At 42.1% G+C, this 27,945-nt stretch overlaps 1 protein-coding gene across 1 annotated transcript in view; it reads left to right on the top strand.

The window, feature by feature from the left end:
• ADAMTS17 (ADAM metallopeptidase with thrombospondin type 1 motif 17) overlaps positions 1-27,945 on the top strand; it is a 196,480-nt gene that overhangs the window by 117,635 nt on the left and 50,900 nt on the right. Inside the window, exons 13-15 of the mRNA XM_074916879.1 lie at positions 339-505; positions 3,189-3,316; positions 14,365-14,485. Coding sequence (XP_074772980.1) covers positions 339-505; positions 3,189-3,316; positions 14,365-14,485 — 416 coding nt within the window. The remainder of the gene's footprint in view (positions 1-338; positions 506-3,188; positions 3,317-14,364; positions 14,486-27,945) is intronic.

The raw sequence follows: 27,945 nt of genomic DNA, 5'->3' as shown, positions 1-27,945 counted from the left end.
CTTAGTGCCCACAGGTGAATACCATTTTAGATTACCTCTTCTCTGACCTGTGCGGTGTGTAGGCAGCTCCTATTTATTGATCTGTGTATGGGATACTACAAAAGAATATGCTTCAGAAGTACTCCAGAGCATCTGTTATGATAAGCCAGTTATAGATCCAGAATGGAGCTTGAATAATTTTATGTCAAAGCCACTGAGAGCAGGATTTGCCCTCCAACAAGGAACACCTGAAAGGAAGGCTTCTTCCTGCTGTTTCAGGAGTTGCCTTGGACAGGGAAAATGTGCCTGTGAGATGCTGTGCTGTTCCAGCTGACCCTGGTTTGTCTTTCCCATGATAGCCCGGGGCCAGGTGGGAAGAACTGCCGGGGAGCCAGTGTGGAACACACTGTGTGTGAGAACTTACCCTGCCCTAAAGGTGTGCCAAGCTTCAGGGACCAGCAGTGCCAGGCCCATGACAGATACACCAACAAGAAGAAAAGCCTTTTGACAGCTGTCATCGTTGATGGTAAGTTTTTTCATCTTCCTCTGTACTTCCTTGCTGTTCTTTCACTGCAGCTTCTCAGCCCATCTTGATTTCATCAGCAAGACTCCCATTTGTTGGTGAGAAGGCTACAGTATGTTCCCCTTAGCTACAGCTGAAAGACTGATTACAATTAGTTGTTCTTGGTGCTGCCTTGCTGTTCTTTCAGCTTTCTTGACAGAAGATACAGAGCTGTCAGTTCTTTACTCATCTTTTTGTAATGCTGGGAGAGAAGTGCCTTGATTCCCAGTCTGAACCAGCAGGTATTTGGAAATGGGAGTTTAAACACTAGAAAGTTCAAATTAATTTGAAACTGGAAAAAAAGAAAGAACCCTGGGACGTTTTTGATGTGTATCAATTCTGGACATTTCAGCATAATTCCCTACCCTACTTACATCCCTTTAATGCTTGCTTTGCTGGATCTTGCTGTTCATCTACTATTCAACCAGATGTTGGGGGATATGCAAAAGGGTCGTAATAATGTCCTTTCTGCAGGAACAAATATGTTTCACTGCACTCTGCTGAAAAACAGACAAAGCTTGTTTCATTTGGTCATCTTGAAGACATACTTGAACAGAGGGTGGTGGTGTTGGAACCGATACCAGAAGACCAGACTTTGGATAAGCCCTTTCCTGTGCTAGCACTGACAAATTGGGTCCAATGCCAAGATGAGCGTACAGGCAGCATTTTAATTCCCATAGCAGACCCTCCAAGACCACAATTGCTTCAGATGCCCCGGGACACAGGCTGGTTTTGCTGCTTGTTCCCCTCTTCTCCCCTCCCCAAATAGCTTTGCTGGGCGAATACACAATGCAGAGCTACTTCCCTGACTAATTTCAGTCACGGAAGACTCTCCCAGTTTTTTCCAGGGGTGAGCTGTTCCACTCCTTTCTTCATTTCCAATCAGGAACTATGGGTTGCTGAGTGTCCTGTAAATAGGATAGAAAAGAAAAAAAACAGAATGATTCAGTGATCTTCTCGGATCAGTGCTGCCAGAATTAGTAGCATACTGCAGTGGGAACTTTATTCAGCCACAGAAAGGGAATATGCCATTTTTTGGCCACCTGAAGACTGAACAAGCTATTGCTAAAAGATAACAGCCAGCATTGTTCCTGCTGTCTAACAAAGTCTCACTCACCTGAGCCATGTTGCCCCAGTTTCCATGAATGCAAATTCGAAACCTCTCCTGCCCTGCTGCAGACCTCGCAGCTGCAGAAAGAGAGTCTGTCCAGAAGTGGTCAGACTAGCAGTTTCCTGCACAAGCTGCTCTTTCAACAGCTTTCCCAGCTCCTCTGTTCACTCTGCAAGTAAGATCAAAATCCAGCCTCTGTGAATTTACTTTGCATCAGACACAAGGCAGGGAGTTTGAACATCTGCAGGATATGTCTGTAGTTCCTCTGACAAGCAAGACAGATGGACAGAGGGCAGCCCAGCTTCATATCTCAGTGCCTTGAAGCATGTTCGAGCACCCACGCAATGTTCTCCAGTACCTTTTTTTCAGCATATTGAAGCACCACACTCAGAAGCATTAAAATAGACCCAGATATAAACCAACCATGAGCTAATCTCCACTGTGCTTGAACTGTACTTACATGTATTAGTGAGGTGGGAGCTGATTTCAGGTTTTTGATTGCATGGAAAACTTAGAAAAGACCTACGCCACTTAGCTTTATGTATTGGCAAACTTTCTCTCTTACGTCTGATGAGTGGAGGTACTTGACTCTGCAGAACAAAACATGTTTCCATTTCAATGTCTATAGGTTCTTCTCTTGGATGAAGTCTGTGAGTAGCAGTCAGCTCCAAAGGAAAAACATTACATTGACTAAATATCTGTTACTTAAACAAATGGCAAATTCATTCAGCAAACCCTGACATCTGCTGTAGGCTGCCAGTTAATAACACAAATCTTTGAAAAAGCTTTTTTGCTTAACTGCTTCTCTAGCTAAACACAATAGTAGCTTTTCCAAAGTGAGGTCTGAATATATAATGATTGCCATTTGCATGGATGAAAAATGCAACATTACCAATGTATTTAAAATTAATTTGGGGGTTCTTTCTTGGTTTTGGCAAGAAAGGTTGGACCAGATGATCCTTGAGGTCTCTTCCAACCTGGTATTATTCTATGATTCTCTAGATATTCTAGCAGCATAGTTTGCTGACAGAAGTGTTTGTAGGACTGCAAATACCAGTTTAAGGAAATAGTAGGTAATATGTATGCAGGAATGCTTTAGACATGTATACAAGTGTTCTTACTGGCAAACTGATGCAAGAAGTCAGTCTATAAAGAGTAGAAATGGGCTGGAGAACTTGTTCTTCTTAAATCACTGGCTGTAGTCTGAATTTTATTTGAGACACTCACACAGTGACAGGCTTCTGAATGTTCCCTGTAACAAACACCTTCCCATTCACAAACAGATACATAGAAGTGTACCGACTAAGTGGTTTTCTGTGTCTTAAAAGACCAATCTCATCAATGTAACCCTTTGAATATTGGTATTTTAAAGTGGGGAAATGACAGGCCTAAGTCAAAAGGCTCATGTTTCTTCAAAGATGAGATTATCAGTAGATACCTTTCGAAATACATTCATGTAAAGAATGCATCACCATTGCCTCAAACACTTGTTTGTGCTATTCCTAAAGGCAATTGCTTTTGCATTTCTTTTTCCAGATAAACCATGTGAGCTCTTCTGCTCTCCTTTGGGGAAGGATTCCCCTGTGCTGGTGACAGACAGAGTCCTCGATGGTACTCCATGTGGGCCTTACGAGACCGACCTCTGTGTACATGGCAAGTGCCAGGTGGAGTAACTTTCTCTTGTTTTATTTTTAGTGTTATGTGTAGTCTGGGGCAGCTGTGTGTATCCTAGAAGAACAGGCATCCATGTGGGTGGCTGGGAGGCTGTCTCTGAGGTGAGAGGGCAACCTTGTTTTATAAGACCCATCGCAAGTGCTGTCTCTTGGTCTGAGAATTATGATAAATGCCCAAGGTATGAGATTATTACTGAACATCTGGGAATGTTCAATGATCACATTTGCTTGTGTGTAGTCATGAAATGGCTTGGGTGGGAAGGGACTTCTGTGAAGGGAGCAGATGGGAGTGGAAATCTGGCTTGCTTAACTGTTCCATTTTGGCTATTAGAGGAATCACTGAAAAAACACTGATGCTACAAACTGGATTACAAATTGTCACTAGCCTGTTACAAGTGTTACATTGCCAGCATCATGCTGCTTTTCAGGTCTGCCTGGTTCCTGCCTAGAAATATTGAGGAAGCTTTTCAATACCAGTTGAAATGAGCTAGTGGCTTCCCCTGTGTGATTTCTCATAGAATCATAGAATGGTTTGGGTAGGAAAGGTCATCTTAAAGGTCATATAGTTCCAACCCCCCTGCCCTGGGCAGGGACACCTTCGACTAGCCCAGGTTGCTCAAAACCCCTTCCAACCTGGCCTTGAACCCTTCCAGGGAGGGGGCAGCCACAGCTTCTCTGGGCAGCCTGTGCCAGTGTCTCACCACCCTCACAGGGAAGAATTTCTTCCTTATATCTAACCTAAGTCTACCCTCTTTCAGTTTAAAACTGTTACTCCTCATCCTCATCCCTACACACCTGATGACGAGTCCCTCCCCACCTTTCCTGTAGCCTCTTTCAGTACTGGGAGACTACTCTGAGGTCTCCCTGGAGCCTTCTCTTCTCCAGCTGAACTCCCACAACTCTCTCAGCCTTTCTTCATACAGGAGGTGCTCCAGCCCCCCGAGCATCTTCATGGCCCCTCTGGACTCACTCTGACAGGTCTATGTCTTTCTTACGCTGGGGGCCCCAAAGCTGATCACAGCTCTGTGTTTTTGTTGGTTGTATTACTGTGTAATACCAAGGTGAGTTACTGTAGTGGCTGATCAAAACTGTTTGAAAGGTTTGTTTCCCTTGCAGTAAGAAAAATGTTCCCTTCCTTTCACAAACTAGGCTTTAAAGCTCCATGCATAGAGTATATAGGTTTAAAGGCACAGGTCCTGCAGCCCAAGCCAGTTTTCTTTTGCCTCTCATCTGCATTTTCTTGCTTGGGTCACATAAAGAGCAAACCAGAGGGAATGTAGGGTAGGCTTCCTTCTCCTGTACTGCAGTGGGACAGTCGGTGTCCACTTGGTTGCCCGTAGATGAACTGGCCAAACCCTGAAGGTGCTTGTTTCCTGCTGCCTCTGGTCAGACAAAGCAAGAATGGAAATGCAGAGGACTCTTTTCAAGAGTCTTTGGATTTGATTCCCTTTTCCTGGAGTGAAGGTGTGATGGCCTGTAACCGTTGCAATGATGGTTATTTTTCTGTAGCCAAATTATATATGGAACCAAAGTAAGGTGTGGGACATCTTTGTAATACAGCTCTTCATGGTTTGCTGGGCAGTGAGACAGTTCATAACACAGCACATTGAATGCTTAGGGAGGCCATCTCTTAGAGCTGGTATTTCAGATTCCTTGATAGTGCAGTTGTGTAGACCCATGCTAACTGGAGATTTAAGGTTTGGACAAGGGAAGGGAGAGAAGAAAATATTTATTTAAAGATCATAAATTACAGGATGTTATTTGGAATGGATGCTCCTAGCAATGTGTTGCAGTTGGATTTGAGTCATTTGTCATGGACACTGTGACAGGGCAGACGGTTTTTCTGCCTCCTGCTCATGTAGCATGTGTTCAAAGTTTGCTGCACACGTTAGTGATGTGCCAGACAGTTGAGTTGGCTACTGCAACCTTGCTAGTGCTGGATTCTTCCTGGCAGTTCTCCCTCCAAGTTTATCCTCATCTAGATCTGTATCCCATGCTAGGAGTTCCTCCTCTCAGTATTAACTAGCCTGTTGTATCCACCAGAAGAGCTTTCTGGCATTACCCTTTGCTTCCACTAACTTCACTGGAGACATGCTGGTTTGCCCTGGGGGCACAAGGCACACTGAATTTGGCATTTTTTCCGATTTCTCTGAGCAGTGATTAAGAGCTGGCAATTTTTATTGCTTTGAGCCTTCCAGGCAAGGAGATAGATGAACACAATGTTCACCTGGGTATAAGAGAGGCTTTGAAGGCATAATGCAACTTTACTAATAGCGATGTGACGAGGTAAGTGAAAAATCTTTGCCTGGATTGAATTTTGCACTGCTGCAGGAAGCACTTCCCACTGTTCCCTGCAAAGTGCTGCTGAAGAGGTGTTTTTAATTCAGTCTTTTGAATTTATTCAGGTGAAGAATCTGAACAGCAAGTTGCTGGGGAGCCAGCACGAGTTTGATTCTTTATGTGCTCTTCAGTACAAAGTGCTTTGCATAGAGCCAGGTGCATGGTGCATCCCAAGGTACTTAATTTTTCCCTGTTTTCTAAAAAATCCATTAATAACCTTTCATAGTAAGGCCAGCTGTGCACCTCCAGCTGTGTGCCATTGACCATTACGCTGGGCTGGCCAGCTTTACTGCTCCAAACATTCAGATCAGCCACAAATGGTAAATCAGGCATTATGGCAATGTACATTTTCTTCTCCCAGTGAGGAGCAGTAGCCAGCTCCCTTCCAAATGAAAACCTTTATGAGCACAGAGCTTTGGAGGTACATCATGAAAAGCAAATTGCACTCTAAGTCGGGGGCAACTGCCTTTAACTGCGCAGAGAGGTGATGACAGCTGCAGAACATTCAGTCCCTTTGCATCTGGCTGAGAGAAAATGCAAAATGATCAATTCAAGCCGAGCAGATTTGAAAGGCTTGTGAACTCATTTATAATACTCTTCTGCCTTATATGCAGTTTAGCGCTGAGAATTGCCATATGTGACTGTGTACCCCATTTGCCACAGATACTTGTCTAACTAGCTGCCTATTAAACCAATTTAATCGGCATATTTATTTAATTACTCTTCTCCTTATTTCTTTATCCAGTGTAGACAAAGCCTGGCAACAAGCTTTGCAGGGGGCCTGCAGAAGAGAATAAGTGCTGAAATCAGAGAGTGGTATTACTGTTATTTATTTTCTTGTGTAATCGTTCTAGTTAAAGGCTCTCAAAGGCAGGAATGACACATTTTTAGTATAACAGACAAATTAGCAGCAACTATTGCCTGTGAACATCCAGTCCAGGAAACGTAATAGCTCTTTTTCCTTCAGCAGTAAATGCTCCTAAATGAAACTCATGCATCATTGTTGTACAATGAATGAATGTTGATGAACATGACAAATTAAAAAACAACATTTCTTGCAAGGAGAGAGGGGGGTTTTGAGAAGGGAAGCAGGAACAGATTCTCTGAATCCTCAAAATACACTAACTGCATTTGGGGACTAAGCTTAGTTTTTCTTTGATTGTACTTTGTGAACTTATTAGTTCCATGTTAAAGGCATGAGCTGAGCTCCAATCTAAGCAGTGTGAATGAAGCCTTTTGGTGTCAGCCTCACTATCCTTGAAGCAAAATCATGATAAGCAACAGCATCCCTGTATTTATCACTTACACCCGAAGGCAGCTGGAGTGAGTAAACTTGCTTAATACTTTGGTCATGCATAGAAGCACCAGAGAGCAAAGTCAGCCCTAAGTTCAGCATAGGGGTTCATAAGTCACCTAGACTTTTATAATCTTATTCCTTGTCTTTGAGACAAATCATAAGGTCTTCATTCAATTTTGTCCTTTCCTTGTTTTATTAGAGTTGGTTTTGAGGCTGAACATTTCATTCTTGATAGTGATAGAAGTTTGCGTGAATGAGGACAAAATGAAAGTTATATAAGAGCTTCAGGAGCTGGTCTTAAAAATTGAAGGGAGCACTATAAAGTTATGCCTTTAGAAGAAACATTGTAGAATAAAGACAAATGCACTTATCCTTACCATCTTCTGAGCAAACTAGATGCCTTGTTCAATGTGTATAGAGGTCTTGGACCTTTTAGTGTTGAAATGCACAGTAAGGAGAATTTCTGTTCTCCTGAGATTCTTCAGAGACAGAAAACCTGTAGCAGTCTGGGGAACAAGATCAGTCTGATGCATCGGAGGAGGAGGAGGAGGGTGAGTGTTCATCTAGGCTTTGCAGCCTCTCTCTCTTGCCTGCTTCCACAGTTTGCTTTTCTGGCATGGACATTGCAATTGTCATGAAGATGGGCAACCTGCAGCTCAGATTGCTTTCATCTTCTCGTATTTCTCTTCCAGTGACAAGTGGCTTTCAGAGAGAGAATTCCCTGAGGGCTTGTTCTTCCTCAGGACTGTTCAATGTGTTTCATGAGTCAACATTCATGGAAGCGCTGTGCTTTCTAACCTCTTAACAGTTCTTCACTCTGTGCTGCTGATGTTAATAGAAAACTGCTGGCAGAAGTAGAGCTAAAAAAGGTGTCAGATGTCACACAGCAGTGGTGTGGGGAGAAGACAAGCTGCTCAGCTGACTGTTATGACGCACATGACTTTGTGCTGGCTTTTCTCAAAGGAGGATTAGTCCAAGGCTCGTGATAGCATGAGAACTTTTCAGTGGGGACTACAGATTGTACTTCGGGATGTAATCTAAGGTCTCTTTGAAAAGAGAGACCTCCTATATAGCAGAACCGGGCTAGAGATCAAGGACAGTCTTTGCTGTGATTTAACATTTTAAGAGGTAAAGATGTTTTGGCTTTATCTACAGTTTTCTCATGATTGTTTTGTCATGTCATGTCTACGTTTAACTTGCTGGTGGATCTGCAGTACATTCAACGATGACAAGCCACACATTAGGCTGTCCTGGCACAACAAAAATATTATAGAACGACTTTCTTCCAGAAGTGGTTGTCATACATCACAAATTTGAAAATGGACACAGTTTCAAAATTAGTTTTTGCAATTTGGAGAAGGGCCACAGGTGGCAGAAGATAAATTGCAGTTGTATACTGGACCTGTTGCTGGCAAAAAAGTTTTCTATGTACTCAGTACCCACTTTTTGCATTTGATTGATGCATGCAGTTCTGGCTTTGCCTCCTCTCTTGAGTATTTTCCATGTATTATTCATATTCCTGCATTACAAACTGTGGTACAAGATGTTCCAGACTGGGTAGCTTGTCTCCACACAACAACTTGGCTTAGCACTGTACTTTGATAAATTATTTAGTATATGTGCACAGAATCCAGAAGCATTGTTTGAACTACAGAAACCTGTTGTATAATTGCCTTTTTTTCCCATTTCTGGGTTTATAGCAATGTAATCTGAGGCCTAAAAGGAGTATGGAGGCTTTTGGTGAGGAAGGCATAGTGACAAAAAACAAGACTTTGTTGATTTCTTCTATCTTACTACTTTTTTAGTGTACTTTACAGTACATCATGCTGTTTCCCTCTATTTTTCTTCTGTGTTAACCCACAGAGAGCATATAATAGACAGTTCATTGTGTTATCTACCTTGGATGCTTTATATTTTGCTTGTGGCTTGGGCAGCCAAAAATCGACCGGAAGGGAGGCTACAGATATATCGTATAGTGATAAATGTATATTATTTTCAAATCCAGAACTGACATGATAGATGCCTCTTAAAAAATAGGCACTTGATATAAAATCCTCTGGTATCTGCAGCTTGTTGGCATTTGTACAAAGCAGGGCATAGACAGGGTGGGATCAAGTCAGAGGTGTCAATTCAGATGAAGCTGGTTTGGAAGGATCAGAAAGGTGTGGCTACAGAAAGCAACCAAAGAACAGAAGCAAAGGAGTTCCTGGGATGGCAAAAGGCTTTGTATTATTTGCATGTTCACTCATATAGCCTGCTCTGCTGCCAGAAAACAGAGGTTTTGATACATAACCTTCAAGCTCTATATGTGCAAAAGTGGTTAACAAGAATAATTGTATCTAGCATCCCCACGAACTGCTAAGGGATCTAAACACAAAGTCAATGGGCAAGTGTAATTGTATATCTAATGCAGATAAGATAATGCTAATTTAAAATAGGCAGTGCATTATCTCCTGTTCCAGCAGAGCTATTCTGATTCAGATAAAATCTGAAGGCTCAGGAAATGAGAGGAGGATATTTGCTGAACTAACTTCTACATGGACTCCAATCAATCACACAAAATGTGTTGCGGAACAGAAATAGAAGTAACTTACAGATGAACTGCTTGATTAGGGATCTAGGCTTACCCTCCTGTACAAATCCTGACAGACACCCATAATCCTCCACAAGGGCAGTCGTGTTTAAAATAAAGAAATAGAAATTCTCTTAGCCTCAGATCTGACTGTCAGTTGCTCACACATGTACATTCCTGTTTCATGTGGTCCATCCCTGGAGGTATCAATGGACACTGGATATTATGGACAAAAAATTGGCAGTGTAGATGAATCTGCCATAACCAGCATGATTAATTTGTAAAATGACACATGCTGCATCAATATTTATATTTGATCCATTGAGACAGCTAGTTAGTTCAGCATATGGGAAACATTACAGTTTTGTGAGCCTACAATGTCATTTCTTACACAGGGTGGGTGTATATAACAGAAATAATTGTGTTTATGTAACAAAACATACTCACGTGGGCTGTATCAATTGAGCTCTTGCACAGCCATTGAAAATACAAATAAAAATATCATTAAAAAATATCCAAGCAATACAGAAGATAGTTTACAGAGAATAATCCAAATGATGTGTGGTTTAGAAGAGGAGTTTTCCTATGCTGGAGCCAGCAATGACTGAAGCTGGAAATACCACCCAACAAGCAGTATTTTCAGATGCTTAATTATAAAAATGAGAAGAAGGAGGAGGGAGAGAAGGAAGGGTGGACTGAGATATCAGCTTAGAAAGAATGAATTTCAGGCCTTTGGCTCAGGAAACATGCAGTTACCTGCCAATTTAAAGGTCAATGGATAGTTCCAAAACATAGTGTCAGAGTAGGAGACTGCCTGGGTTCAAGATCATTAAGAAACCTGTGGATAGTTGTGACTGTCCATGCTGAGGACTTGAAGCCCCAAAAGACTATCGTTAAGTTTCTTGCCAGCATTCCCATGTTTCAGTATGGGCAAGGGACTGGCTTTGGTTAAAATCCACTTCCTTTTTGTTCAGTTGATGCTGTTAATAGCAGTACTGCAGCACTGCAGGCTTTCAACAGCTAGTACAGGCAGGAGGTAGAACTCCTGGGTGGTGTCAACATCAGTCCCTTAGCCAAAGTTATGGATCTCACTGTCCAAGCCCGTGTTGGATGGTACAGGAAAGCTCCAAGAGTCCAAGAATAGGGCTGACATTGGGAAATGCTCCCATAGGCTGCTAAACAGATGGTGGTTACACCAGGATGGATTTTTACTTTTTGTTCTTCCTTCTGAACACAGACAGGCTCCAAATGCCCTGCTCACTTCTTAATAGATCATCTTGGTGAGAATACAAAACTCCTTCCCTTCCCACCAGTTCATTCAAGACTGATGGAACTGAAAGTATCCAGCTGTTGCTGGATGGACTGGTCCATGGACTCAGTCTGCTCCCCTGCAGGATAACTCTTGGGTCACAAAACACATGGGATGTTATTTACAAGGTCTTTCTTTCTTCAGAATGTAAAGCTTCCCCTTTCTGCCTTTCTGCTTCTTAATTTAAAAAATCACCTTAACTTGGTTGGTTTGCTGAACTGTACAGGAAGCAGTGCAAAACAAGTTAGAGATGATAAAGATCAAATAACTCCCTTGAACAATTTGGGTTTTAAGGGATTGTGTCTGCACCGTGAAAACTTGACTTTTGAGCAGTGAAACTTGGGATTTTCCCTTTGCATGCAGTTAATTAAGGCCTCACTTTTTGGAAAGCTTTCTGCAGGCTGAGGGCAGCTCTATCTATTTTAATGATTGACAGTATAATACATAGAGCGTACAGCATAATGTCAGTAAGAAGCTGATGATGTACAGACTTGACAGATCTTACCCGCGCTCTGGTGGAGCTCAGGCACAACCCTCTGGCTCCCAGTGCTGGAATCTCAAGGACTTTCTCACCTTGGAAAAAGCTGGACATGCTTCTCAATTAACAGTCCAAGGACTGCTGGCAGATACTTTCCTCCCAGCAAGGGTGATGCTCACTGTGTTTTGTTTCCTCACCCTTCTAGCCCTGTCTCTTCCCCTTTGCACTTGTTTTAAGAGTGACGGTATTTTCAGTGTGGGGAATTTTCAAAGGATCTGAGTGACCGAGGTGGTCATTGTAATGTGTTTCTAAATGACTTTGCGGCTTTTGGAATCTGTTGTCAAATCTTAACAAAAGCTGTTTCCTTATGTACTGTTATTAAATACATTTTTTCTTTGGAAACGATTGGAAGGCTTGGGAAGGGAGTGTGAAGTGATTCCAAGGTATTTTTCCCCAATAAAGTAGCAAGAATGCACCAATTTTCATACTGAAGCCAAGAAAGAAAAATGTTCTATTCTCTTAAAGATTTTACTTTGTAAGAAGACATTTCCTGGCTCAAATCTGATGGGGTCTTTAATCTTCAAGCCCTGGACTGGAGGGAAAGTCCACCCTGTGGATGGGAGGGGTGGTGCCATTGAAGGGAAGGCTGCAAGGGCCATTCCCAGTTCACAGGGAATTAGGTGAAGATGCCAGGTAAAAAACAGCAAAAGTTTTGGGAGGTATATTTGTGGATTCAGTGGGTGCTCTTCCCATGCCTTCAGAGAGGCTCTCTCAAGTCAAAGTGTGTCAGTGACCTTGTAAATGTGGGAGGAAATGGCTTGTCTTGAACCCCAGTATGAGAAGAGGGGGGACTTACTCTCTCAGAGGTTTTGCTGGCTTGCACTGGTTTACATTATCTGGGAAACTACAGCATAAATGCAAAGCATGTGATTGCTAACTCCCCATTCTTCGTCTGTCTCAGTTATAGTCCTACAGACTCCTCGTGTAGCTCTGGGAATAAGTGTGGTTCAACACTCATTATATTCCCTTTATTCATTTGTGTGCTCACATAGTGCTAATAACAATGCAGTACAATAAAAGATAGCACTGGAGCTTAAATTAAATGCAGCCTTTCCAGTATCTCAGCAGGGTGGCAGGCAGGCATATATTTCCAGCTGCCTTTCAGCAACCCCATTAATAAATCATATTTATTTTCCTGGAAGGAGAACTGCTGTGACATCCTTCTGTTTTGGGGGCAGAATCACATTCAATATCCCAAAATTATTTATTGGACATGGGTGTGACATTTAGAATTGAGAACTGCAACTGCCAGAAACTCCATGGTCTTCTTCCTACCTTCCTTTAACTCCCATTTATATGGTCTTTTTTTTTCCTGCAGTTCTTGTCCACCAATTTACATGCTGTTCCAGTTAATGAGCAGCATTTCCCTTGTATGTGTTCAGGATGGTCATCCTTCCTCAGCATGTGTCTGTCTCTAATAATTTACCCAGACAAACACTCCATCAGAACACGTCTGAATGCTGGCAGTCTTTGATCCCTGTAATACATCTGGACTTAGGCAGTGGCCAGTGTCTTCTGAAACAAGGGGAATGTGAGTTCAGGTCCAAATTACATTGCTTACACGCAGACAGTCTCAGATAAACAGCCCAAGTTCTCTTAATACTTCCCTGCTTACCCTATTTTTCAAAATATTTGTTGTTTTCATTGTTCCATAACATATGTCTCCAACTTTCCTCTGGCTTTATTATAAGTGGGCAAGGAAGGGAGAGACCCAACAGCCTTATTCAAATAAGTGTTATTAATGACAGTCCTGCTAACTCATTTGCCAAGAAACTGTTTATCTACAGAGAATAAATCTTTAACTTATTTTTAAATAGTAGAACCTCTGCTAATAACTTGCATAATGACAACTCCTATTTCAGTAGAAATTTATGTTTTAAAAGTGAATTGCTGATATTTTGAGGGTCTTACATGGACAGAAAACAATTTATGTAGACTGATGACAATAAGTCTTATCAGTCTCAAGATCAACAAATGTTCAATGTTCATCATCATAACCTGTAAATGGTTTGTAAGGAAGACTGCCATAACAATCTCTATAGATACAGGGAGAATACTGTGAGTATTCCAGTAATATCTATCTATGGAAGCAAAGCTACAGATTTTTATTGGAAAAAGTTTAGGTAGGTGTAGAAAAATATGAAAATACCATTTAAAATGTTTTTGGTTTTTTAATTTTTAAATTTTAAATTTTTAAAAATTGTTAGATTTTTTTTTTTTTTTTGCAATTGAATGTATAAGCTTATACGGTGCAAAGATATGGAAAAATTCATAATTGTGTAAGCAATCTTATGGTACAGATTGGCCAAATATGAACCTGACCTGCTTCCATTAAACTACTTTTGTGTTGCAGGTATCTTGAGCCATCTGATGAATGAGGTCTCTTTTTCAGCTATTTCATAATTGTAATCATCAGAACTGAATGTTACACTCCCCGTTAAGATCCCAGTCCAAAGCAGAGCTCATTCAGTGAGCAGCACACTGGAACTTGTAACAGTACTCTGAATTTTTTGTGCGGTGAAGGGCTATGGCCAGGATTCTGGTTACTTGGGTTAATTTTCATTTAAGGAAGTCACATTTTTCTCTTCTCTAAACTAAGTATTCCAGTAGTGGTCCATTTCTCTGGGATGTCTTTGAGCTCCTCAGATGGAAATTGCTATACAAACATGAAACATTATTTTAATCTGTTGTGTCTGAAGGAAGTTAGAGTGTTTTAGTATGAAATCTATGATGATATCTGAAATAACTAGTGTTTGTGAAACTCTCTTCCATTAAATCTTCTGAATCAAAGTTCATGCCCTTAGAGAAGGGGGTTGCTGAATAACCAGCTCAACACCATTCCAAATGAGTGCTCCCCTGATTCACAGTGTTCTCTCCCTATTCAGGTTTTCAGTCAGATGTCTATCTTAGTCTTGACCTCAATGTTTAGAGATACTTTAACCTTGCAAACAAAGTAATGGGGACCTCTGGTTGTTGTCATTAGAAAATTGGCTGCGATGGAATCATTGGCTCAGCTGCCAAAGAGGATCGCTGTGGAATCTGCAGTGGTGATGGCAAAACCTGTAAAGTGGTGAAAGGCGACTTCAACCACACCAAGGGGATGGGTGAGTAACCCTCAGCAGCATTGTAGTGGAGTGGGGGTTCTCTTAACTGCTTGAGGAGACTTAAAGAGTAGTAGTTATAGCTCTTCTTCTTGGATAGTGTTGGACTCATCTGCTCTAGTAAACATATAAGAAACACAAATCAAAACCCAACTCAATTCAAATGTGATATTCTGTCTGCTTCTTAGTCAGTTGCCCAGATATCAGCCATTGCCTCTGTCTGAAATTCAGAATGACATTGTGCTTCTCATTTTGAATGCTACCCTTGATGTTGATTTTAAATAAGAGACAAAATCACAGTATCTTTCCCACTGGGAGGGAAGTCTGTTTTCAGCACCATCTTTGAGCTCTTTGAGAGCCCATAATGCTGCATGTTGTGTGTTGCAGATGATTCACATTACAATCAGGATATCTCAACCAAATGAAAGATTCCCTGCCATCAGTAATATGCAGTGTAGGATACAAGAGCTTCCAGTTACAGTTAAGACTTTCCCCTCTCTTGTTAAACATTAATGTATATGCAGCTTGGTGTTTGGATTAGTCTTTGTTCCAGAGTTTCTGTATTGCGCTTCTGAGAAACCTGTTACCACACATCCTAATCAGGCAAAGGGAGGGAAAGACAGATTCAGGACCTGCAAGCTGCTCCAAGAGAATTGTCCAGTCAGAATTACTTCATATTTAGTGAACACAGAACTGCTATTTCTGTATGGAGAAATACCTTCAACACATGCTACTCTAGGACCGAATCACATGAGGATTCCTTTAAGCACACACTTCAATTCTGCTTAGTTACTAGAGCACTAAAGCCACACCAGTGCTTAGCAGCTTCCTTTAATCCAGGTCTCAGCACTGAAGTCTGAGGCTGCGATTTTGCTTATTTTCCTCTTCCTCTGCACCCTCCTCCTCCTTATCTGTGGAGCCAGCTGTGATCTGTCACTTCCTCTGAGATGCAGGTAGGATTTCCCACCTGCACCCCATCTCTCTGGAGCACATTTGTGCTGTTGCATTGCTAGGCCAACCTGTTGAATGATTTCCTGCATTATTGCCTTTGACTCTTTTGTCCCAGTTATTTTCTACCTACTTACATCAAGGAATTTGTATTTGATGCAAATGGTGGGAAAAGTTTCTCATTTCCATTGAAAAAAACTATTCTCCATTTCTATAGCAGATTTTGTGGCTATTCATGAACTTCTTAATTGCTCCTGAAAAGTAACTATCTTTTATCTTTTCCAATGAGGCTACAAAACATCTTGTGCAGATAAGTAAGAAATTTCTGGGCCACTGCCAGGAGGTTGCACCCGTTTCCAACTAGACAGACTGCTTGAGGGTGATAACTTTACAAGGCTGTAGGAACAGAACAGTTTCAGCCTTAACTGGTTGTCTGGCTGCCAGGACACTACAGGAGGCTTTCACCCCCAGCGCCCTGTAACCTAATAAGAAGAGATGGCTGACTGAATCGTGGTCAGTGTTCAAGCATTTATTGATCCTTATTCTTTGCTAATCATCTCAGAAGCGCAAATCTGTCAAAATGTTGCTTTGTCAATGCAATGTTTCCAGCTTTACCCATCTCACATAATCTATAAAATCATTGTTTTTGCAATTATAATCTCATAAACATTTATCAGGTGTTCTATTAATTTTAAAGGGAATTAAATTTTATGTGAGAATAGTTTTAAAAAGTAATATCCATGATACGCCAAACAATCTTCTTCCAGGTTGAAAATCATCTTTGCTTTTTATTTTCTTAAATTAGGCTCTTCTAATGAGCATCCTAGACTATGAAAATGTAAAGAACATTTACAGTCTTTTAATTGTCACTGTTCCTGTTTTCCTGCTTTTGGATTTCTTTTATGTTAGACACTGAAGACAGACTTGTTGGTTTCACTTTCGTTCCCAGCCCCGATTCTGCAAACATTTTATGTATTGTGAGTTACTCCCATCAGTTTTTATTTATATAGTGATGTTTTGCAGAATCAGGTCCTCAGGTTAACTTACTGAATCTTGTGCAGTAGGCAAAGCTCCAGGGTTGGGTCTGAGTTATCACAAGTGAATATAAGGTTACTCAAGAAAAAAATTGGCTTTTTTTCTTTAAATTTACATTTAAGCAAAAATATACAAAAATCTGTCAGAAGTTGGGGCAAAGCAGAATACACAATATGACTACAGTAACAGATTCAGGGTTTGAATGTGTAAAAGATTGCACAGGTCAGTGACAAATCCCCACAAACTTGTTACGATCCAAGTCTAGGCCAACACAGTGAGTCAAGTATGCTGATTTATTATTTCAGAAGAGAATAGAACTCAAACATGAAGATATTAATTGTTTTGCAGTGGTATCTGTTTTGGGAATTGCAGCTGCAACCTTTGGGCCAGATCCTTAGCTGCTCTGCACGTGGGACTCCGTTGGCTGCAGGATTGGGCCCTATAAATCCTGTGATTGCAAATTATGTTGTCAAGCCCTCAAGTAAAATGAACTAAATCCATACCAACTCCTTTCTGTTTCTTAGTCACCAATAGTCATTGTAAGAAGGTTTCCACATGTGTGATGACAAAGGCAAAGGCTGTTCCCAAGTGTTTCTCGTGTAAGATACTTGAATGCTGTTTGCAGTGTCAGTGGGTGTTGGTGACATCTTTTGGTGTTGGTTCTTTGTCTTCTTTTGGTTGGATTAGATGGTGAGTTTGGTATCAAAAGCCATGGATAAACTTCAAGTCCTTTTACTATTTAGCTTGGTTTGTCAAAGATACCAAGATATCCTTTCCTTTTAGAAAATCTGTCTGCATGAAAGCAAGCCAAATTTTCAAGTAAAAAGAACCAGGCCTATTTATTTTTTTTTCCAACCTTAATGGCACAGATAAGGGTCTGCCACCCTGGTGGGGCACAATGGTGGAATATTCAAAGTGCCTTATAGGAGGTGCAGCAGTTCAGATCTTGCCACCTGTGATCCAGGGTGATCCAGCTGGCAGTGGATTCCATTTCTCCTTTAGGGAGGAGGTCAGAAGCCTTTATTTGTGATGCTAAATATCACATACACTTGTGTGCAGCTGGCTGTCTTCAGTAGGCCAACTGAATGCACTGTTTAGACTGAAGTTTACTTTTGACTGGCAGAGTGCCTTGTACCTATTTCTACAAAATAATTTTTCAAAAACAAACACAGACTTGTTCTGAAGTCTGTCTCTGTCTTCCTGCCACTGTACAGGGGACCTGGAAATAAAGGACAGCTCTTTGGCCGGGTCTGCTGGGTAGTTGATTTATTTTCATTGCTGGCTTTTGCTTGTGATCCAAAAGAGGGACCACAGACATTTGGATTTTTTTAATGGCAGAACATACTAGAGTAAGATATGCCAGTCGTATCATTTTGGGAAATGAAGAGTGTATCTTTGCTAGCAACTTTTCTTTTTAGGATGGTGAAAAAGCAAGCTTTTTATTGTGTACACTACTTTTCCAAGACATATTTAAAGAAAGAAAGGATATTTGAACAGTAGTGCTGTAGTGCTGGCTAGGAGCATCCTTAGCCAACACAGGAAACTTCTTTTCTCAAAAGGGTGTACATCTAAATGATGAAAAAATAGGGCCCTAGGGCTAACTCTGGCATGTCTTACAAGGGTTTAAGCAGAACATGCAAGTTAGAAATCCCGGCAAACAACTTCACAGCAATAGTAGGAGGCTTTGAAATCTATCCATGGCTCTCCAGTGAAATTATTTTCTTCCAAATGAGCTATCCCATGGCTGGAAGTGAACGGGTGCTGATGGAGGAATTACTCTCAAGCTAACAGCAAGGGTGAATCATCACAAATTCAGAAAACAGACATGTAGTTACCGTGTATTTCCACTCCACTGCAACAACTAGCACTCAGCAAAAGATGCAAGGTGGTCATGGAAACAGATGCCCAGCTGGTGCTTATCCCTAAAATATTACGGAAGCTGTGCTGGCCATGACCAGCAGGTAGGGAGGGCGGTCTGATTTCCTTGGCTTCTATCTCAAGATCTTTGTTCAAAGCACTTTTGGGAAGTTTGCTAATGGGATGAGCACTGTTGACTTTCTCACACCTAATTTTCATGTGTCTACAAGGATAAGATATGAAGGTACACTGCCCAGAGATTAGTACTTTCAGCCATGGGATAATTTTTCCTTTACTTTGGAGTCTGTCTTTCATTGCAGTGTGAACCAGGAGAACAGTTTTGTAGTAGATCAGTGACATTCTGATACTCACACTAAACTTTCTGTTCTTTCTGGGAATAATAACAATGGCTAACAATGGATTTTCCTGTGTGAGCTGCTTTCCTCTTGCAAATCTCTCCAGCATTTAAATGAAGATACAGTAGCCACTGTTCACATATTAATCTCCTTGATGACAAAGCCACCTCTTTGTTCTGGTGTCTCTCCTAATATGAGTTACACCATATAATTTGTATCTAGGATTTGCTTCAATCAGTCTTACATTCCTGAGACACTGATGTAATGCAGATTATCCAGAAAGATTGGTGCATGCCAAAGTAACTGTTCCCAAGGTGGAGTATACTACATACAGCACTATAAATTATCAAATAATGAAGTTCTCCTGTTGTACTTTCAAAGCTTCATCTTAACAGGCTGATTTATGGGTGAAATTACTAGAAATACTGCCTGATAGTTGCCAAATCTCATCAGTCTTTAACCAGTTCCTCATTTAAAGCAGAACTTTAAGCCCAACCTTGCAAACCCCTGCATTGCAGACAATTATGTTAAGACCTAACAGATCTTTGAGAGTCCTTGACTCAGGGCCAACTTCTGAGACTTAGTGTCTTACTAGCTGACACTTGATAATCTTTCTGGCAATCTGCAGTTACAGTTTGCTTAATAAAATGTGCCTGGAAAACAATGGAGGTGTTTTCTGGTGCAGTTATCTCAAAGATCAGGAATATTCTGTGACCAAAAGCCTCGCATTAGCTCTAAGGACCAGACTGGAGTGGTGGTAGCGACCTGAGTTTGTACTTGTGGCAAATTTGCATGGTTGTTATATAGTATGTTTGCAATAGGACTTGACCACTAACTCACACAGTGTTGCTGAGGATAATGGATGAGAGTCTCAAGATGCTCCCAGTGGGACATGCCCAAGAATTCTGCTTCATCTCTGAAAGGACAGGTCAGATCCATACAACTGCAAAGCGGTTAACAGTTCAGTAACAGAAGAGTAAAGGTCAGCAGTCAGGTTTGTGCCACATGATCTCAGCGAGTTAGTACAGTATGTTTCTTCTTATTCAGGAGCTGTGAATGCAACCCCCCAAAACCATCAATCAGGATTAGAAATTACACAAGGAGAAAAATCTGGTATAAGACCAAACTAAACAGTCTCCAGGACTAATATGCTATTAATAGCTTACACTCCACTATTTACTATTGTAAAAAGTAACATAAAAGTCAACTTTTCCACGTGGTGTTTCTCTCATGGCACAGTGATGAAATGAGAGTGTATTTACAGCACTAGCTGAACCTCAAGCACAGCTCGCTCACCTCTGAAGCAGTGTGACACTCCTGGCTGCTGCTAGGTCATGGAGGGATCCAAAGTTCACTGAAGTTGGTGATTGGCTTTCCACTAAATTCAGTGTAACGTTGTATCCACCCTCTGCATGATTTAGCTCTGGGCATTTGTATCAGCATTGTGATTTAAAAAACAAATAAGTAAATAGTCCCCCCGTAGGTATGTAAAATTACCTGAAACTTGGGCATGTTCCAAACTGGCTTCCTAACAGGGGTGTTCAGGTGTGTCACGGGGCCTGTTTCCCTGTGACGGACTGTCATTAACCACACCTTTGCTGTGTGCTCATGTCTAGTGGTAACTGTCGGTTGGGTTTATATGCAGATGCATGGGGTGCAGTGAGGATGGTTGATTTCTGAAACATTCTGTTTTGAATGTAATTTGGTATCTCAGCTTATGAAAAAACAACTCCTGGCTTTTCTTCCTGAAAAAATTTCCTGAATTTTATTCAATGTTTTGAATAAAATGCAACATCTGTTTGCTCTGATTTCATAACAGATTTCAGTATTGCCTTAAAAAAATTGACCCTGGTAGTAATGATTTTTTCCCAGTGAAACCCACTTTGTAATAGCAGATGGGAGAGCCGCTGCTCTGGCTTCTGTACACAGACATGGTTTGCAGCTTTGCTGTCCATCTTTCTGTTTTTCCTGCAAGGGATGACTAACTGTTTCTGAGATATCCTGAGTATGGGAGAAGTAAGGGGGAAGAAGTGCAAAAAGAACTAAGCTAAAGGGTCAAATGGAAAGTGTCATTCAGACACAATGATCAGGGAGAGGGAGTGTATCTGGCCCAAATCTCAGCTGTCCACCCAATGCACCTCATGAAATCCCAGAGCTCCAGCCTTATTCATAGCACAGCAAAGGGGCTGGCCACTCTGTTGGTTCAGACAGGTAGAAGTGAATCCACAGTTTGAGACTCAAAATCCCCATCTATCTCACTCCATGTCATAGTGGTAAGAGAATCACTTAGTCCTGGGATGCACGAAGCTGTCAGTATCCTCCTTTGAGGCCTCCCTGTATCAGCGTAGCAGAAGCATGGCCATTCAGCTGCACTTGTCCCTAAAAGAGCTCCCCAAACATTGCTGAATGCTAGAGGAGTCACTGCTCCTCATGCCAGTGCTTCTCCAACCCATTACTCTAGACTGCCCGCAATTTCCATGAAGGCAGGGCTGACACAGAACGGTTTCACACAGCCTTTAAAGCAAAAAAGGGGATGAGGGAACATACGGGATAAGCTACTTAACATCTAAAAGAAAGGGGAGAGCAATAGCCCAAAAGAGGTGCCAAGTTATACACTGCAAAGTAAACTGGGTGGCCAATTAGAAGGAATCAAGTCATGGTTGTGATGAGATTAGTGTCATTTACAAGGGCCTGATTCAAAGTCCAATGAAGCCAGTGGAAAAACTCTGCCTGGCTCCCAGACCTTTGAAATGGGCCTTAATGTTCCTCAGTTTTATAGTTTAAAGACACCTCTTCCACCCCATGGAACAAGTCCGTAACTCCACATGGCTCCGTGGTGGAGGAAAATAGGCTACGTTTCCTCGTAGCTCCTAATTATTCTTACTGTAATTCTGTTAGTCAAAAGTGGTATAACTGTGTCATATTGCTGGTTGTTAAAGGAAGCATGAGAAGGCCAAGGGAGTTTTAGAAAGATAAAAACCAAGAGAATTCTATAAAAATATGATGGGGTGCTGTAAAAACTTCTCTACCATGTCAAATGCTCAGATGGTCTAATTTGGCACGTGTGTCTGCTGGCAGTGTTTACAGGTGACTGGTGGTCAGTCCTTGAGAAACTTTCAGCTCTGTTGTTGCATTAAATCTGAGCTGTGGAATTCTGTTTAGCAGCCCGATGCAAGGAGACCATGACCATTATATCCTCCAGAACTTTTGTGTAAAGCTGAAGTGTAAGTGAAAACATTTTTTCCCCTGCTTGTCCCACTAATTCCTGCTGTTTAGTTCTAGCATCATCAGAATGTTTTGTGGAAGTGAATCCTTTCTGATACTAATCACAGCCTTGAGTAAGGCTTTTTTTAAGAGGGGAAAGCAGGAGTATCTACTGGAAACTTCATTTCAAGTCACAGATGTCTGTTCTGTGATGTGCAGTGTTGCTCCTGACATTGACACTTTGCATCCTCTCAGGAACAGTCCTCATGTATTCCTGTCAGTACCACAGGAGAGCCAGGGTGATTCGAAGGGAGCAAATCTAATTAGGCCCAAGCACAAGCCTTAAGTCACAGTTAAGCAGCACACGTGCATTTCTCTCCCTCTTCTTAGGCTGAAATGTTAGTCATAACCATGGCATGTCACAGCAGTGGAACTTGGCTGCCAATGCAGGGATCTCATCTGAAGTGTTTCCCACCCGTTTCCCAACCTGGACAGGAGTTGATTTTTTCATGGTGAGATACTGGATGATTCCTGCCGCTGGCTGGCTGTGGCATGCTCTCATCCATCTCCTTTTTTTTTTTGCCATAGGTTACATCGAAGCAGCTGTGATCCCTGCAGGTGCCCGGCGGATCAGAGTGGTTGAGGATAAACCTGCTCACAGTTTTCTGGGTAAAAAGAAAAAAGAAAAAAATATTTTGATTCAAAACTCAGCTCTGTTTTCTGTTAAAATGACCCCTCTGTAAATGACCTGTAAGATGATACGTTTGTTGATTTCATTCTTGCTGCAATCTCTCTCTGCTTTTGTGGCTTGGTTTTATGATGTTTGCTTGATGTGATAGTATGTGACACTTATGGGCCCTGTGCAACCTGAAAGGACCAGAGAATACTTTTATATAGGCAAAAGAGTTTCTGAACAGAACTTGGCAGTGGGTTGAACATAGCTGCCAGGAGCACGCAACACTTTGCGAGGGAGGTGGAAAGAGAACAGTACATTTAGAGAAAGGAATAACAGAGATACAGATAGGAAGGTGCCCAGCTCAGACTGAAGCAGAGGCAGGACAGGGCAGCTGATACCCCTCAATAACCTGACCATGAGGTGCCTGTGCCATTTCCTGCAGCAGCAGGTTTTCACTTGATGCTGTACCCAAGACCTGATCCTGCACTCTGAGATGGGCTAGCTGCAGCCTCGAGTCCACTTGCCTCTATTTTCTCAGGCCAAACATTTTGTTTAATCCTCTTCTCATTTCTACTTCTGTGTTCCTTTTGAGGGGAACAGGCTTCCTCTCCTCTTTTACCTGGTAGAATCAAAGTTTTAGATGTGGGTGATGAGTCAGATTTGTATGTGAGGCTGTGGTAGGGCAATGTCTGTCAACAAATTTGCTGTCCAGAAAAGACTGCAAGGGCATTTGTAAGATGCAACTGGTCAGCTACTATATACATCTGTCAGTCTGGTCTTCTGCCTCTTCTCTCCAATGTTAGGGGTGTTTCTTTTTCTGTCATTACTATGCAAGAGATGAAGGGCTTTACCTCCCATCTACTTCTAGGGAGATCAAGTCACAGAATGCCCCAGTGCCCTGAATTCACACAGGAAGCCTGTGGCAGAGCAGGGAGTTGAAGGAAAATCATCCAAGGCCCAAAAGAACACGCAGCACATTGAAACATCCTTTGCACACTCAGAGCTGCATGGCCACGCATAAATGGAGGAATTCTTCTGTCTCTCTGAAGTTCTTTATGCTGTGCGGGAAAACGAAAGGATAAGAGAAAATTCCAAACTTCCTTCTTTGTTCAGTGAACTTTTGCAGCTTATAGGTCCCTGCATTGTCAAAACCCAAGCTCTTCTTGCTGTTGATGAGCTCATTAACACATGATTTTTGTCATTTCACATCAGCGTTTCAGCCCTTCCACATGCTGATACTCTCATTGCAGTGGTTGGAACATACGCATGTTCCAGCTGTCCCTTAGTTTGGGAAGTATTAAGTACTGTTTTCACTTGTGCATGTTCTGGTTCTCCCAAAGTGAGATTCTTAGAGTGGAAACACCGCAAAGTTTTAGGGTAGAAAAGCACTCTGAAAGAGGGAATTGCTTCCAGAGGTATATCAAGCCTGTGGTAGGAACTCTGAGAGGATTACAAAGCTTGTTGCTCTCTATTTTGTGGAAGAGAAAATTGAGGTGTTGCAACTTGCTCATGGCTATGCAGGGAGTCAGTAGCAAAGCTCAGACTAGGACCCTTGGTTTCTGATTTCCATGTCTTTTACTTATAATCCTCCATCTTTACATTCAAAAGGAGATGTTAATATCCAGTACTGGGATATAGGATGTCACTGAAAGCATTTACAAAGTGATTGTATTTTAGGATTTCAGATCTAGTGCCATTGGCTTTCTGTCTTAAGATGCTACCAAAGTTAGCAATTTCACTGGGATGCTTTAGTTCTCTGGCTTTCATTCCAGATTCAGGGGGGAGAAAAGAGGGCAAATCATGTCATTCAGCTGCCCTTAGGTCAAGAGCATTGGCATTTGTGCCATTTCTTGGTAGGAAGCACATATCGCTACTGCTACTATTTCCACTTATGCTGCAGCCAACTTGCTGGGAGAGGATTACGCCTACACGTAAGATGTTTGACATAGCAAAGCACTGGTGGAACAATAAGAGCCAGTGTTTCCTTGGGTTTTGCAAATACTCTGCCTTCTGGAAGCCAGCCTTTCTGTTTGTCTTGGTGGGATTTGCACAGGGTATTTGTCCGGGGCTTGGGCTTTGGCAGATAACTGCAGCACTGAGAGTCTTATGTGGAGCTAGTGACTGCCCTTCATTGTGACTACATAACCTTAACTAAAGCAGATATTTCCCCACTGGGTGGTGAAGATTAGGATTGCATATGTTTGAGAGCAAGACCTGACCCTGTGTTCATCACATAAAAATAGATGAAAATCTGGCTAACTTAAAGCTTCTGAATGCTTTTAGCTCTTTGGTTCATGGTCAGGAGCCAGGAGAACCTCTCTAAGCTTTCCAGAGTTTTCTCTTTCAAGGAACACTGGACACAAAGAAAAGATACTCAGTGTCTTCCTAACCTAAGTTGAAGAATAGCAGCAGGACTGTTCCAACAGGACAAAAAACGTGACCAAGAAAACAAATCCAATCACTCTGGTAGGCCTTATATTGCTTTGTAAATCCATGTCTGAGAATGGAAGGTTTTTCTATTTCTATTACACTGACAAAATTGAGTCCAATCAGGCCCTATTTCCACCCAGAACCGGGTACAGCACTTTGGAAATGAGCCCAGCGTAATTTGGAATCATTATTCCATGTGCTGGGAGCAGTGCCTGAAGAATTTCCCTCCACCTACGGGCAACCCACGCTGGCTACCTTGGCTGGCTGTAACGCTTACAAACCACCTTGAACAGGAAATGCCTCGGCAGTTTGTGTCCACAGGCTGGGAAGCAAGCTGGAGGGACCCAAGGTGGAATTAAAGATCTGACTAGATGCCAAGTTTAGAAATAGGTTGGTCCATTCTTGTCTTCTAGCCAACAAGAAAAAAAGAAGTTATGGGTTGTTGCTGGGGCTCCTTTTTCACTTGCTCTTCTGCTGTACAACTTTGAGCCAGAAAAAGCTGGGAGATGTAGCAGTGGATTCTTGCTCCTACCTAAATACACCCACAGTGCAGAGAACAGAAAGAACTCTGCTTTGCTACCCTATTTGAGACATAGGGTCCCAGGTGAACTACAGCCAGCTGTCCAAGGCAGAATAAATCCTGTGGGTGCTAATTTAAATCGGTGAGGACCGCCTGGCAAACAGGGCTCACAACTGCTTTCCTGTTTGGGCTTTTCCACCACAGTCAGACAGGTTTTGTTAGGGAAGACTGTGTATAACCTGGTCTCCTCAGCTTCTCCCAATGAGCCCTCAGGAAGGTTTGGCAAGTGTTCTTTGTTGCATGTTATTCCCTAAAATGGAGGTAAAAATACTTGCTGTCTTGCAAAGTGCTTCTGCAATGCTTGTATGAAAAGCACAGCATTCAGTAAGAGCAGATAGCACCTCTGGGGCTAGGCAGAGCCAGGCCTGCAATAATTGTGTGTGACAAAAGCCACTGGAGAAAGACCAGTACTCTGTGCCTAAGAGACACCGAGCTTTTATAGCTGCAGCATTGATCTCTACTGATGGGGCACTTGCATGCAATGAAGACAAACAGTGGTGAAAACATTTTGGCCCAAATACTCTGCTGAGTCTCCAGTGCAATTCCTGCAATCCTCAGCAAGCACCTTTGGGAACAGGGCTGTTTCCAAACTCTCCATCTCCTCAGTCACTAAGGGAGCGGTGCCTGCAACAATCAAAATCAAACCTTTCTCAGAAAAGAGGTCCACAAAGTTTAAACATTTTGTCTTTCATCAGCAAGCTATCTTCCTTTGATGATGAGCTGGAACCAAAGCACAGTTACAGTCATTCAAGCTCTTATACACTGTTTTGAGCATGTGCCATGATATCTTTACTCGTCAGCCATGCTGCATGGAGATACGTCTGTCTCATCCACAGCTTTGATTAGTCATGTTCACAGCTCCTCAAGGCCAGTGTGATGGCTGCTTTGATCTGCCTGGAAGCCGCTAGGCTTTGGCAGAGGAAAGCAATCCTGCTTCAAAATTTTGTCTGAAGTTTGCAGAAGGTACTTTGTAGATTGAGGAACAAAGCAGAAAAAGAAATAAGCCTCAGACAAGAGTTATATTGCTGTAGCATACAAATACCAGGACATCATCATACACCTAGTCTGTGTGCCAGAGAACTTTCCTCAGAAAAAACATTCCCCCACATACATCCCAATCCTCCTGAGGAAATCATACCTGCAGTTTACCATTACCCTGATTTTGGAGCCTTTAATGGGACCACAAGAGCTGTCAGGAAGGTTGTGTGCAGCAGGACAGAAAGATATTCCACATTTCTCCAGTAACTCCCCAGCATGCAGATCCTCAGAAAGGCACATGCAGATGCAGAGGACATTGTGACCTCCAACTGCTCCAGACTTCCCCAGAGGTTAGACACTACAAATGATGCTCAGTCAGTAAATTGAACATACCCTGAAATATTCCTAGACACTGAGGCCAGTGGTCCTGGAGCATCTTGTGTATGGGCCCTCAGCCCCCAGTGAAGTGGGGGCTGCCTGAGTGCTGCTTATTAAGAAGGGACCCTGTGTAGTCCTGGATCCTGACTCATTCTAGGAGTTGTTTGGGAGACCAAGTCGACCTGGTCCATAAGATATACTAGGGACCATTTTAACAACGTAGAGTTTTGCAGGTGCCTGGGAACACGTCTGTGCACTGTACATGGAATAGTCTAAAAATAGGTTTCCACTGTGAGATGGTGCCCCGTGCTGGAATCACTTCAGGTATCTCCTTTTACTTTCGGCAGACCCTCTGGGGTCTTTGAAGCCAGACACTTGTCCTGTTGAGCCAAATAAAACAGTTTTTCAGGAAACCCCTAAAGAGAAAACTAGCAGGATTTCCTTCCTCTCAAACCTCATTTGAAGAAGGAGTGAACTGCCCCTCATTTCTTGAGGGAACCTTCATTGTAACAGCTATATAAAAGGTGTTAGACATGGCCAACTAGAATAAAAGGAGAGTCTATGTAGAATAACCCAGTACTGCTACAAACGCTTCCACAGTAAATTAGACCCAACTGGTAAGTCAGTCAGCTGTGTTGTGCAGTTGACAAGAAATCCAATTCCTTGTCTCCTAAGCATATTGGGCAATTATGTATAGCCTAAGCACGCCTAGAAGGGTTTGCTGGCTATGAGGCCTTGATCCAAAGAGATGACAATGGGAGATTTTCCTATTGACTTGAAAAGGCTTTAAGTCAGCTCCTCTTACCTTCTTGCAACACACTTAGTTAAGTGAAAGTCAAGGTTGTGTTCTTTACTGTAAGAGAATAAAATAGGCATGAAATGCTGGAGGTTAAGAAAACATCTTGTTACAGGCTTAGCCAAAAGATACAGTTAACCTTGAACTAGGGAAGCCCAGTAACACATGGGCTATTCTGTCTGTCTGATGTCAGGGCAAGTTTGATCATGGTGCGTGGATCTCCAC

The sequence above is a fragment of the Athene noctua genome, chromosome 13 (assembly GCF_965140245.1).
Source record: "Athene noctua chromosome 13, bAthNoc1.hap1.1, whole genome shotgun sequence".
In the NCBI taxonomy this organism is placed as follows: Eukaryota; Metazoa; Chordata; class Aves; order Strigiformes; family Strigidae; genus Athene; species Athene noctua.
The sequence above is the reverse complement of the archived record's forward strand: the minus strand, read 5'-3'. Positions and strand labels throughout refer to the sequence as shown.